The following is a 12,979-nucleotide window of genomic DNA, read 5'->3' on the forward strand; positions in this document are numbered from 1 at the left end:
ATATCCGACCGCATTACCCAAATATCAAGAGAATACCAGCCCGACCAAGGTCAAGGTCAGACAGGCCCACGCCGACCGTTCCAACTTCCAACTCTCGCCAGTAACACAATCTGGTTTTCTCCATCGCCTCGATCGGGGCTTGATTCTTCCGATACTCGACTTTCTATTATTGCGTCGTCTGTTTTCAGCATCCAAGATATGGCAAACAATTCGGGAACATGCGGAAGGCGACAGAAGCCATTCCAAGTCGGGCGTCGCTGTGCCAATCATCGATTCATATCCGTTTGATCATCTTCAAAGCCAACATAAAAAGTGATCAGCACAAAGTATTGAGAGCACACCCGAGATAGAAGATGCAAGAACCCGTCAGGACGATGTTGGCATCCCGGCTGATCACAGGCATCGTCCCTTTTCTGAGTATGATTGCCACTGCGAAGAAAATCAAACACCAACAGCACTGAGAATCTGCTCCTCGACCGATTCAGATACAGACCCTTGCGGTTCAAGTTGGACAGGATAGGAAAGCCGTCATGTGGGCATCTTGGAACCCAAGCGGTCGCTGAATTCTCGTATTGGGCATCTAAAACCCTTGTTCATTTTCGCAATGGATTTGGCACTTGCCATTAACCAGAAACTCCGTCCGTGGTTTATTCAATAGCGCAGAGAATTATATGGTCTCTGAAGCAGACGTATTAGACAACAGGCGAACATGCGACCAAGGCAACTCAGCCAAGCGGTTCGATTGATTGATCCCACACGGGTACTCTTTGTAAAGGATGGCCTATCGAGATAATTCTTCCCTCGACTGCCATCCCAAGAAATTATCATTTGAGTTCTTTCGAGACACCACTGGTATTTCTAGATGGTGTTGAGAATGCCCATCACCAAGTGACCGGCACTGACTGCAGAGAAAACCAGGAACACCTGTCAAAGCAATATAAATCATTGAAATCTAAACATCCGGCAGAAAGCAGACATCGAGCAGTTAACCCGACTCGGAACTCCCGAGTATTTCGGGGCTCTCTATACCGAGGAGTTGCAATTTGTTCTACCATCTGGAAATCCCGAGAGGATCATCCGCATGACTCCATCTACAAGATTAAGGAAGATTGCAGAATGCGGATCAGAAATCTCACATTTTTCCAATTGTCCAATAGCCATCTCTCTGCCAAGGCATAAATGTCCGAACCTGGATAGATGTAACTTCTTTCTGAACTGTTGAAGTTCGGAACATTGTCCTATATCGTGACATCGTCCTTCTCCACATCCCGCAATCCAGTTCCGGACTCCAGATGGTGAAGACCAAGCCCCATTCTTTCACACGTTTCCCCCCACCAAGAGCCAGGGACTTTAATTATTGTCCGACTATGCGGGGTTTTTGTCCAGCAGCCTTTCTCGAGAATGCGTGGTTTTAGCAGGCAGACCCGAATGCCCCCAATGACGCTTCTGGATACACTGGAGCAAGTGAAGGAGATGTTAGACTCGGAGGTAACATCAATGACCACAAATGACTGCTTTCCTTGGCTTTGCAAGAAGTTAATCTCTCAGTGCCAATCATTTCTCCATCAGTCGGAAATAATCTGCAATTACGTATAGGCAACATTGTTGATTACTACCGAAAGGAGCATGTGTACTGTCAGTCATCTCTTATAAGAGTGGAAACATCCCCCAGAGTCAGTTCAATATACGAAACAGACAGGTCTGGTTTTATACTTTCATTCTTCTCGAGTCCATCTTTCAACCATGCGTGGATCGCTGGCGGTCTTTCTCACTGCCCTTGGTGGCATCCAGCCTTCTCTTGCACTTCCTCATTCGCACACCAGCTATGTCGACTGGAAAACTTTCAAGGCAAATGGTGTGAATCTTGGAGGCTGGCTGGTACAAGAGTCAACAATAGACACTCAGTTCTGGAACACCTATTCTGGTGGAGCGTCGGATGAATGGGGACTCTGCCAGAATCTGGGATCCCAGTGTGGCCCGGTCTTAGAACATCGATACTCAACCTTCATAACAAAGACAGACATCGACAAGCTTGCTGATGCTGGTGTCGGGATTTTGCGGATCCCAACAACCTATGCGGCATGGATCAAGCTCCCCGGATCTCAGCTGTATTCGGGTAATCAAACTGTCGCCCTGAAAGAGATTGCTGATTATGCGATCAAATCCTACGGTATGCACATTATCGTCGATATCCATTCACTCCCGGGCGGTACCAATGGAAAGGACATTGGTGAGGCCACGGATCACTTTGGCTGGTTCCACAACACAACTGCCTTTGATAACTCCCTCAAAGCCATTGACGCCGTCATCTCCTTTGTCCAAAACTCCGGTTCTCCCCAGTCATACACCATCGAACCCATGAACGAGCCATCTGACAGCAGAAACATGTCAACGTTTGGTACCCCAGCCGCACTGTCAGACCGCGGCGCAACCTGGGTCCTGAAATACATAAAAGCAGTCATCAATAAGGTGGAGGAAGCCAACTCCAAGATCCCAGTTATGTTCCAGGGAAGCTTCAAGTACCCATCATACTGGTCTGGCAACTTTTCCGCAGACACAAATCTCGTCTTTGACGTGCACAACTACTACTTCGAAGGCCGCCCAACAACTTCTGAAAACCTGCCTACTTACATCTGCTCCGACGCAAAGAACAAAGCCGTCGACGACACGTTTCCTGTGTTCGTAGGCGAGTGGTCGATCCAGGCAAAGCAGAATAATACCTTTGCGCTTCGTTCGCGCAATGTGAACACGGGGATCCAAGCCTTTCACAATTATGCCCAAGGTAGCAGTTACTGGACTGCTAAATTCTCGGGTAATGCCACGGTGAATGGACAAGGGACACAGGCAGATTACTGGAGCTATGCAGGGTTCATTAAGGACGGTGGTATCAATGCTGACAAAGCCGTATCTTGTTAGTGGGAGTAGCATGGATATGGCGATTATTCATGACTGGTAATTGTATATTGAAGAGGCAAATGTCCATGAATCAACTTTTATTCTTTTTTGCAAATAGATAAAGTAGTGGCAGCTTAGTAGCGCACTACAATCCTTCTCAATAAGACATGCAAATCGCTCAAACACAGAATGATAAACGAAAACAACCCAAACATTGCTGCGAACGAATGATCAATGTTGTATCAAAACCTGACAATTTCATAATTGTGACATGTCGTCTAAACCATCCAGCCATTCCAGTTAAGCAGTATACGTATACAGCTGCAATAAAACCCAAAATCCTCTCCTCATGCCAAAGGGAGAGAGGCCCAAGAAAGAAAGAAAGAAAGAAAGAAAGATATAATGATGATGACAGAGAAAAAGGGGATATAAATGAAACCGCAAATTTTCATACCAACAGCCCAAATGCTTAGAACCCCTCCCGAACACGAAGTATGAAGTTCACCACGACAGCAGCCAACAATGATAGGGCCAAAATGGTCGGCCCGAATCGGTCATCGATTCCTGTTTGTCCTCGGCGACGGATACTCTGCGCTCGCCAGTGGAAGGTGAAAAGGGCGTAGATCATGGTGCCCAGGGCGATGACGGTGAAGAGGCCGGCGGAGATACGGCCGACACGGTCACCGAAGTTGAGCAGGCCGACGGCGAGGCCGCCTAGGATGACGGTGAAGTTGAGCCAGGAGAGGAAGGTTCGCTCGTTGGCGAAGAAGACTTTTGGTTCGACGCGGGTTGGGAGGGCGATTCGTTTGCCTGGGTGGGTTAGATTGAATACGTAATGGGAGGTGTCGCTTTGAATGAGGCGGCATAGAAACAAGTGTAGATGAGGATTGAAGTGGTACGAACCCGGGGCAGTCTGAAGAAGAGGTTGACTCGACATTTTTGATTCTGTGCGGGGGGAGGGACGTAGAGATAAGGGATAGGATAGAAATGACCTTGTTGGAGCTATCAAGGGCGGAGAGAGAAGGTCAAAACCACTGACGACGGCAGCAGCTATATAAGAGAAAGGCTTGATCGAAATCGAAAATATCGGCGGAGCAATTGGGAAATAATGAAAAAGTGAAGAAGAATCCTGCTGCGCCTCTGGACATGGAGATAGCAAGACCTTCTAATCGAAGCAAGTGACAGGCCCAGCGACGGACGGACTGATGTAAACGAGGCGTTTTGTTACCGTATTGGTTGCGTACTGGAACGGTCTCTCTCCACTTCTGGAGCTTGGCGGACAAGACCTTGCCTAGAGCGGCTTAGCGGCTGATAGCAAGCTGCTGTTCTGCCGGCCCTTGCCGCTTAGAGTATGGCACGTGCGCATTTGGTTTGCTCTGCTTTCTTTTCCGGCGATTCGGAGCGTAATATCATTTCTCCGAGTGCTGTGGCGGTGGGTTTCTTCCTCAGCCACAGACACCCCCCTTACGGACTAGCGTTTTACCTCTTCTGGCCAACCACCGCCGGCACCGCCACATGATGATGCTACGGCTCACAGCCGCCAAACACCAGCAAAACACGCCGCTTCGGACTTCATATTTGGCTTCCTCGACTGCTGTGCCAACAATCGCTGGACAATTCGTCTCTCTGCATCGCTCGTTTCCTAGGTAAATAATTCTGTTTTTCTGTTACCCTCATCAGATATCTGTCACTCCGATAGCGTTGCTCTTGCATCCTATCCCCCGCAATCGCATCTCCGAGAAGACACAGGTCTCCTAGTACTTTCCATATCTTGAATAAAGCTAACTCGCTCGCTTTATAGTCTAGAAAGTGCAATTGAAAGTCCTCCTATCCCTCAAATATCTACAATGGCTGTCGAACCCTCCCCCGCAACTTCTGTACGTCACTGTCATTCTTTATGCTCCTAATGGCTCCTTGCGCCATTGCTCCACAATGTTTGGACTATCTTAGCTGACTTATGTTGTTCTAGCCCATTCCCATTGAGGAGCTTCAGAAGATCGCCTCCGAGGTACGTTATCCCATGGTTCTATATTTTGGCCCGGAGTCTCGGACTTGAACAACGGTTTCCTTCTCCGATTTATCGATCACTGGTAACTAACAAATGTTTCTGGCTCATAGGCCTGCACCACCGCATTGAAGGACGCGGAGGGATACGAGCACTCCAAAGTTGGAGAATGGAACTCTCAGATCATTGTACGTCCAAGACAAAAGCTACACCCATATAATTGATCTAACACCTCTGCTAGAATACCATCCTCAAGGCCCTCATTTCCGCTACTGCCCCTTCTGAATCCTCGACAGCTCCCCCGTACCGATTCACCGTGAACAGCACCATTGTGCAGCAAGGCCTGATTGACAAGTCCGCCGCCGCGGACGGTGCAGTCAACAACGCAGGCAAGCGTGGCATGCACTCCGCCTCCGGGGCCTTCTGGGACGTCAACCGGGATGGAATGTGGACATTCAAGTTCCCCGGGGCCGAGGAGAAGGGACTGGACATTGTCGTCAGCGTGACATGGTTCGCCTTGGGTTGAATTAGATGATTTAAAAGAAAACCTCGCATTTTTAATTACTTTTTTTCATTTTTCATTTTTCACATTTTTTTGTCGGCATGTTGAGACCCATTTTGTTCATTTTTTTTTCTTTCATCTTCTATTCTTATTGTCTATTATCTTGTTGGGGAGCCAGGTGTACGTGAACTAGATGTTGGCTACTGCAGCTACATAAGGCTCTTTTCAGTGTGCTGATTTTCTTTGGAAATATAATCTCCCAATATTGGACTCAGTGTTTATGCCAAGTAACAACTAGGGTCGACTAGATTTAAAAAAGCAAAACCCATCCACAAGAATGGTCATAGCCTGTATCGTGAAAGGTGTAGGGAAATGACTCGTACAAATTCTGAATCTACACTGAAACTCAACTGTACCACCATGGCATGCCATATTAGGGCCATACCACCAAAACAAATGACATCTAACAAAAAACCCCCAAACGCCGGTTTCAAAAGGTAACCTGGCCGATTCGTCCCATCCCAGGCGCCATGCTAACCACGAATCAAACAGGATATCAAACAACAAAGGAAGAAAAGAGCCTCTGGAAAATAAAACCAGGCCAGGCCAGAGGCCATGCCGGATCGTCCACTCTAACCCCAAACCACTTTATCGAGGCTCTGAATAGTCATTCAGCGCAACACACACTGCTCCTCGGTGGTGCCCACTGTATTGGCGAATAATTTGGCCTGAAGCCAGCTCCCATAGACGAGCGTAGTGGTCACTAGAAACAGTGACCAGGTATGCTGAATCGGCGGAGAAGGCGCAATCCCACACCCAACGCTGGTGGTTGGCTAGTGTGGTTTCCAAATAAGGGGTTCCTGTGCTCGGATCCATCGGAGGACCATCGGGCTGTACGGGGAAGGGCTGTGGTGGTTCGTTGGGGAGAACAGGAGTAGGACCATTGATAAAGCTGAACGGGTTGAATTCTTGAGACTTCGCTTGATCAATGCCAGATATTTGATCAGGCGTCCCGGAAGCTGTAGATGGAGAAGCGACTTCTGATCCCATGTTGCCCTTGGCTTTGGCTTTTGCTGCTGTGACAGCTGCGACCTTGGCCGGAGGATAATCGAGATCCAGGTTCCAAACTTTGGCGGTATGATCAGCGGAGCAAGTCGCAAGGTGTTTAACATCTGGTGATAGAAGAACGCGAGTGAGGTAGTCCTTATGGGCCTGGAACGTGCAAATGGGTACAATGCGAGTGAGCTCAGCATCTTGAATCATGCGCCAGATGTAGACGTTGCCCTATCAAAACCGGATTAGCCTGAGACTGCGTGAGACTGAGCTGCAACGATGTAATACCTTTTTGTTCCCTGCGCAGAGCAGAGATCCGTCGCTGGCAACACTGACACTGTGCACTGCGACGTCGTCCTCGGGGATGAGTTGGTGGGTGCAGACACTCTCTCCCAAATCCCATACGCGAACAATACCAGAACGGTCTCCACTGATCAGTTCACCCTGGTTCGGATGGATCACAACATCATTAACTGCAGCTTTGTGGGCGTAGTTGCGCTGTAGACTTCCGGTACGAGTGTCCCACACTTTCACTGTGCCATCTTCGGAGCTAGTCACCATCCACTTTCCTTCGCAGTGAAATGCAACTCCTGTAATGTTGTTCGTGTGACCATCAAACGTCATAACAGGATTGGGATTTGTGGATTTGATGTCATATAGCTTGACATTGTTGTGGCCCGCGGCTGCCAGGAAGCGCTTGTCGGGTGTGATGCAAAGGCGGTTTACTTGGGAATCAGGATGTTGAATAGTACGCGAGCAGATACCAGACAAGGCCTCCCAAAAACTGCCGAGAAGCGAGTAAGCACCTGGTATCTACCCCATCCCGCCCGAAGACAGTAATTGACTCGACTTACCGAATGGTATGGTCATACCCCGCTGGACATCGTAACAAGAGCAGCTTTGATTAGTTTGATCTGAGTGACGGGGTTGACGTAACGAAAAGCGGTGCGCTTACCGGTGCAGAGAATGACACTCATTTCGGCGCGTTGGGATCTTTCAAAGACTCGTAGAAGTTGGAGAGCCGCAGACTGCTGAGGAAGAGTTGGTGGTTTCACCGTTTGTTGGAGATGAAGACGAAGCGAGGCGGAAATCCAATCGATGCTCCTTCAATCTTCCTGCCGGCGTTGACCAGCGACACTATTCCCAGATAGGCCTAGGGTGTGTGGAGGAAATAGAAGCACGTGAGCGGTGAGCGGAGCGGTGGGGAAAGCGGAGAAATGAAGCGAGAATTTGGAGAGAAAAAAAAAAGTACTCGTTCTCGTTCATGTTTTCTTCTTCACGCGCTCAGCCTTATTGCATCCTCACTCTCTTTCGTCGTTGTTGTTGTCTTTGGTCACTGATCTCATAAGGGAGGTGCTTGAAAATCTCACCATTCATCTTATTCCTCCTATCGCAGAAGCGTATCGGCAGTATCCCTTGCTCGATTCAAACATCGAAGTCAGTCCAACTGGACTAAGATTATCATGACCAAGGCTATCTTTGCTTAATCGGGGTATTCGACTCCTCTTAATCGGGTGTCTGGCTCTGTAAATTCAGGGTGGCGCTTTTTTTCATTTCAACTCTGTTGTCTCTGAATAGCCACAAACCCGGCCAGAGCTTCGGAGTTAACACGCCGCTTCCATTGTCAGTTGAGCTGCCTAACCCCGCGACAAGGAAACTGCAAATTGAAGGTACGGCATTTGACACTACATATCCTGCTGAAAGACAAGAATATAAACTTGTATAAGCTTGTTACCGTCTCGTTCATCTGGTTAATTCTCTCGACGCCACATAGTTTACGCCCTAGCGACGTCAGTCCTTGCTTATCAGTCGAGCCACCAGCTCAATAGCGGTCACAGAGCCACAGAATCGGCGTTGGTTTGATGATAGACCGGAGATCAATTGTGGCGGACTAAATCAGTCTACATGGATGGAAGTATGGCTGAAGGTATTTCTACCTCTTTTCAAACATGCACTTCTTTTCAACCCCATGACTCTGAGGGGCTCTTTCCCTTTGAGAATATCCCACCACCCCCGTCCTTCTCTCATCTGCATGTGAATGATCTGGGGCTTACACCTTCCCCTGGGTCGCAACTGCAGCAGCCGTCCGATGCCACTCGAGCGTCTTCGCAACATGAGAACATTAGCCTATCCAATAAAGATGGCGCTCCCCAAGAAGGACTATTAGTCGACAAAAATGCCTCGACTCGGCAGACAGAGGGCTCATTGCATGGGGTCGAAGATACCAGCCAGATTCGCACGTCAAACCAAGATACATCCAGCCAAGACGCTCAGTCTTTGAATTTTGATGGTAATAATTCCTTTCATACAGGCGACAAGATGGGGTTACAGAACAATTTAGCACAGGACGCCGCGAAGGATATAGCCAACGCGTTACCTGATCTCAATGGCCCGCATAATACGGAACAATTGTTCTATGACCCCCTCTTTGATTCTGATTTTGCTTTACGGGAGCTTGAATCGGCTTTTGACTCTCGGAAACGTACAGGCGATGAAGCTTTCCCCACAGAATTTGACATATGGGGTCCTCCCGAGAAGAGGCGGATTTTGGAGCTACCACCAAATCAGAGCAATACCACGCCTCCAGGTGAAACACCTTCCTTGTCTTCTCCCAACTCATCCCTACGTCCTGATCCAGTCGAAACGGCTCCTCATACACCGGCTGGCATGGAAAGGTCACAAACCCCAAACTCCCTGTTTGATACCGCGGATCCTCTTTTCGAAGACGCTACATTTTCGATTCCGTTCGATATGAACTTCGAAAATGTAGAAGAGCGCTCTGGTTTTGAAAATTTTGATGCAGATCTTTCCAATGCCATTGATGCAATTGAGCGGGATCCTATTCCTGCGACGTATTCTGATATCGCTGATGAACTTCCCTCACTGAGCGATTTCACCAAACATCGATTCGACCTTGATGCTCACGATATTGCCGCCAGTACGAGCCGTGACATCCTGCAACGTGTTGACCAGGAACCGCAGTATCTTTCACCATACCCAAGATACAGGGGGCCCTTAGGTTACCTGCCATCGGCCCCAGGTATTCATGTCAGATGTATTGAGGTTGCAGAGGACCAAGTCAACTACCGCATAGAAAATTTCAAACGCAAGGTCCAACAGTTAACACATGAGCGAAACAAATACAAAACTGCCTGGACACAGTGGACTACTGTGGATAGCAAGACGGGGAAGACGAAAGAACAATTACTGCGCGAAGAGAACGCCTCGCTTCGCCGCGTGTCTTCTCAGCATCAGAGGAGAGTTGAAGAATACAAGACAGAAGCAGAGAGTTGGAAGGGCCAGCTTCATAATCTCGCCACACTCTACAACAATCTTCTCTACGAAATCCAAGTTCAACAGAAAATCCCCACGATCGCCCCAGCCCCACCTGGATATAAGCCCCGGCCGGCACCGGTGAATCATAATGCTCAAATGCAGTACCCTGCACCAAACCAGCAGCCTTCTATTCCCGGCCAGGCCCCTCAATCACAGCTGTCGCAACTGCAAAATGCGCCAGAAACGAGGCCCAGACCACAAACAGCTGTTCCAAATCAACAGCCTACCGTGCCGGGGTCTCAGCCCCAAGGACCACCAACGAATCCTAGGGCTGAACCTCGCTCTGAAACTGTAACGATCGACCTGACTGACGACGACACCAATGCAGCGCCTGATTCCGTGCGCTCCTCACCTGCCCCAAAATCAGGCGGCCCAGAGCTGCTCCAGTCATTTCGGAACAAGAAATATGGGTGGCTTGGGAATGATGGCCAGTCGACTGGGCGTCAAAGCGTAACTGGTGCTTCTCCAGTCTCGGGGCAAGAAAACAGCCAAGCATCGACTAATAGTCCGTTGCACAATACACAATCCGTTGATGCCGACAGCAACGGTGATCCCGCTATCGACAATGATTTGACCCGTACAATGGAAGATGAGTTGGCGCGGGGTTGATCGGGCGCATTTTGATCCTTTTTACGTCATTTTATCCCGGCATTCTAAGTGTTTTAATTCTTTTGCCTATGGGGCATTTCGATATCCACTAATGTTTTGTTATTCCACTACTTTACTTTGCATAGCGCGGATCATGGTTAACTTGTGGAGAGGCTTTTTTGTATTATTATGATTGTGATGATATATCATTTCGAAACAGAATGGTATCTGATATAGGTGTCTATCCTTATACTAGTCAGGTATAAAACATGGAAAGACTGTCCTTTGATACAGATTGGTCAAATATGAAGAATCATAAATTCGTAATATGTTAAGAACAACCTATATAAAGGACAGAATCTCACTGTACCCAGGAAAGAGAAAAATATAAAACACCGGTATCCAAAATATTCGACCATTTAGCAAATGAGCCACCAATCTATGTTCTTTTCGCAAACTTGTGTGCCAGGGCCTGTAAACTGACACCGTAAGACGTCCTGTACAATCCCATAAATACTCAAGACCAGCAAAGCCTCCTTCGTATTCGCGGAGGATAATGGCAGATCATTGGCGGGATTCCCTCATATTTCAATCTCACGCATCAAAGGATTCCAAAGTCCTGATGCTGGAGGGACCGTATATGTTCAATTGATCGGTATCTAAAAAAAGAAAAAGATTTTTGCCTTTTCCCATATCCATGCATATTGAAAGAAAAAAAAAAAATGAAAACAAAGAAAGATAAATAGGTGGTATATATAGCAAAAAGAGAGAGAGAGAGAGAGAGAGAGAAAGTTTCTACAAAGCAGCCTCAAACCGAATAGGTCTGCGCTCAACTGGCAGTCGTGGTGGGGCTATGCGAGCCGGGCTTCTCCTTCTCCTGCATCTGCATACTAGGCGATGGAGAACCACTACCAGCGCCAGCAGCCTTGAGCTGTTTCCGGGCCTTGCGACCACGGCAGCAGGAAGCGCAGCAGGAGCCGAACTGGATGATGAAGGCGATGAGGTTGAAGGCAGAGGCGACCCACATAAAGGCCATCATGCGGGTGCCAATGGAGGCGCCGATATTAAGGTTGTAATCGTCCGAGGTGAAGACGTTTCGGAAGATGAGGAACATGACGGTAGCCACGACGGAGGCGACGATGGTGAAAAGGGCATTGAGGAAGGTGATGATGAGGAAGGGGAAAGAGCGGAGGAAGACAAAGGTGCGACGTCTGTGGACGGGGTTTGTCTGGTTGACGGATGGGTCGGGGGAGATGGATTGAGGGGGACGCGAGGAGACGGCGAGAGGCGAGAGGAAGATCAGGATGAAGGTGAGGACGGCGGAGGTGATGAAGAGACCGAACATCCAGTGGGAGGCTAGACGGGCGATTTTGAGGGCATCTGTGATGTCACCGGGAAGAGCGACTGGGGGATAATGGTTAGAATATGAATCCAGATATCAAGAGAGGGAATACGTACTGGTTGCTCCCGATAGCAGTTCACTGAGAAGAATTTCAACGGGGTTGAACCAATACAGAGTCTGAGTCTTGGAGCAGTGGGTGATGCCAGTGTCCGAATAACCCTCACAGAAATTCCACAAGCCCACCTGGTAAAAGTCATGCAGACCAATTGAGCGGGCGATACTGTTGATGAGGACGGCATTGGGGACGGAGAGCGGGATGATGTTGGAAAGGTCGAGCTTGAGGAAATAGGTGTCTCGCAGGACGGGCTTGTTGGAGGTGCTGCCAATGAGGACGAGCACCAAGAAGATCCAGGCCAGAAGATAGAGAAAAGAGCGTAGAATCCGATGTCGAACGACGGTAGACCGTCTCCGACCAGCGCGTGGTCCTTGGGAGGACTTGAAGGTCGGTAGTTTTGCCATGGACTATTGATTGATAGCGGATGGCACGAGATGTAGAGGTGGTGGGTGCGTTCGGAGGGAAAGGAGGGCAGAATTGGCACACGAGATCAGATCGGAAAGACAGTGGAAGAAGTCGAATCGCAAGAAGGAGAGATCAAAAGAAAGCAAAGGAGATGCGGAGAGGTGATGTAGGTGAGCTGGCTTGGGCGGGATACGCAAGATGGATGACGTTAGACATGCATGTATGGATGTAAGCTATTAATAACCCAACCAAGACAGGATGAAGTTTGTATTTTTTTTTTTTTTTTTTTTAGAAGAATCGAAAACAAAGAGGACACAAAAAAGAAAGGGATTGATTGCAGACGATGCGAGGGGGAAAAGAAAGGAAAGAAAGCGATGGCTGGAGAATGTTGTCGTGGAAGAAGCGAAAGAAGCCCGACAAGAAAAAAAGGACTTTTAGATCGAGCGATCAGCGGTAAGTTTGGTATTCGCCGGTACGAGCGATACAGGCCCAGCTGCCGGTATTTGATAGGGCCAAAATAAAAAATGATAAACACAAGATAGAATCGGAATAGGAAAAAGGCAATCGGTGAGATGTGCTGCTCGTCTACGATACCTGCAAACTCACCTCATGCCATCAGCGGCGGTGGACCAACCGTCGATCAGAAACTCATGCATTCCTGTATGATACGCTCTGCCGGCCGCGCCATGGTTTGGCGAGGCGCCACTGATGGTCTGGCGCTATTTGGCTCTAGACCCC

At 48.6% G+C, this 12,979-nt stretch overlaps 6 protein-coding genes across 6 annotated transcripts; 3 read left to right on the forward strand and 3 right to left on the reverse strand.

Moving 5' to 3' along the window:
* Positions 1 to 1,743: 1,743 nt before the first annotated feature.
* Positions 1,744 to 2,956, forward strand: ASPWEDRAFT_48851 (glycoside hydrolase family 5 protein; the record flags this gene model as incomplete). Its single annotated transcript, XM_040837174.1, has 2 exons — positions 1,744 to 2,862; positions 2,903 to 2,956. 2 exons carry the CDS (start codon positions 1,744 to 1,746, stop codon positions 2,954 to 2,956), a joined length of 1,173 nt encoding a protein of 390 aa, XP_040692326.1.
* ASPWEDRAFT_36345 (putative vacuolar transporter chaperon Vtc1) lies at positions 2,956 to 3,856 on the reverse strand. Its single transcript, XM_040834429.1, has 2 exons — positions 3,799 to 3,856; positions 2,956 to 3,705 (listed from the first exon to the last, which is right to left on the reverse strand). The coding sequence occupies exons 1-2, from the start codon at positions 3,830 to 3,832 to the stop codon at positions 3,365 to 3,367; spliced, it is 375 nt and encodes a 124-aa protein (XP_040692327.1). The 5' UTR covers positions 3,833 to 3,856; the 3' UTR covers positions 2,956 to 3,364.
* Positions 3,857 to 4,434: 578 nt separating this feature from the next.
* Positions 4,435 to 5,515, forward strand: ASPWEDRAFT_36346 (dynein light chain Tctex-type family protein). The gene is made up of 5 exons (XM_040834430.1): positions 4,435 to 4,541; positions 4,697 to 4,772; positions 4,865 to 4,903; positions 5,014 to 5,088; positions 5,142 to 5,515. Exons 2-5 carry the CDS (start codon positions 4,743 to 4,745, stop codon positions 5,424 to 5,426), a joined length of 429 nt encoding a protein of 142 aa, XP_040692328.1. The 5' UTR covers positions 4,435 to 4,541; positions 4,697 to 4,742; the 3' UTR covers positions 5,427 to 5,515.
* A 535-nt stretch (positions 5,516 to 6,050) lies between these two features.
* Positions 6,051 to 7,432, reverse strand: ASPWEDRAFT_48854 (WD40 repeat domain-containing protein; the record flags this gene model as incomplete). The annotated part of the gene is made up of 4 exons (XM_040837175.1): positions 6,051 to 6,686; positions 6,744 to 7,239; positions 7,310 to 7,331; positions 7,411 to 7,432. 4 exons carry the CDS (start codon positions 7,430 to 7,432, stop codon positions 6,051 to 6,053), a joined length of 1,176 nt encoding a protein of 391 aa, XP_040692329.1.
* Positions 7,433 to 8,360: 928 nt separating this feature from the next.
* Positions 8,361 to 10,400, forward strand: ASPWEDRAFT_24569 (uncharacterized protein; the record flags this gene model as incomplete). The annotated part of the gene is made up of 1 exon (XM_040832634.1): positions 8,361 to 10,400. The coding sequence occupies one exon, from the start codon at positions 8,361 to 8,363 to the stop codon at positions 10,398 to 10,400; it is 2,040 nt and encodes a 679-aa protein (XP_040692330.1).
* Positions 10,401 to 11,208: 808 nt separating this feature from the next.
* ASPWEDRAFT_149108 (SUR7/PalI family protein) lies at positions 11,209 to 12,240 on the reverse strand (the record flags this gene model as incomplete). The annotated part of the gene is made up of 2 exons (XM_040829561.1): positions 11,209 to 11,783; positions 11,838 to 12,240. The coding sequence occupies 2 exons, from the start codon at positions 12,238 to 12,240 to the stop codon at positions 11,209 to 11,211; spliced, it is 978 nt and encodes a 325-aa protein (XP_040692331.1).
* Positions 12,241 to 12,979: the final 739 nt, after the last annotated feature.

The sequence above is a fragment of the Aspergillus wentii genome (genome assembly GCF_001890725.1).
Source record: "Aspergillus wentii DTO 134E9 unplaced genomic scaffold ASPWEscaffold_2, whole genome shotgun sequence".
Lineage (NCBI taxonomy): Eukaryota > Fungi > Ascomycota > Eurotiomycetes > Eurotiales > Aspergillaceae > Aspergillus > Aspergillus wentii.

Coding starts and splice junctions, on each gene's coding strand:
- ASPWEDRAFT_36345 (XM_040834429.1), bottom strand. CDS start 3,832: ATGTCGAGTCAACCTCTTCTTCAGACTGCCCCGG. Junction 3,706..3,798: donor TCTTCTTCAGACTGCCCCGG/GTTCGTACCACT, acceptor TAACCCACCCAG/GCAAACGAATCGCCCTCCCA.
- ASPWEDRAFT_36346 (XM_040834430.1), top strand. CDS start 4,743: ATGGCTGTCGAACCCTCCCCCGCAACTTCT. Junction 4,773..4,864: donor AACCCTCCCCCGCAACTTCT/GTACGTCACTGT, acceptor ATGTTGTTCTAG/CCCATTCCCATTGAGGAGCT. Junction 5,089..5,141: donor AATGGAACTCTCAGATCATT/GTACGTCCAAGA, acceptor CACCTCTGCTAG/AATACCATCCTCAAGGCCCT.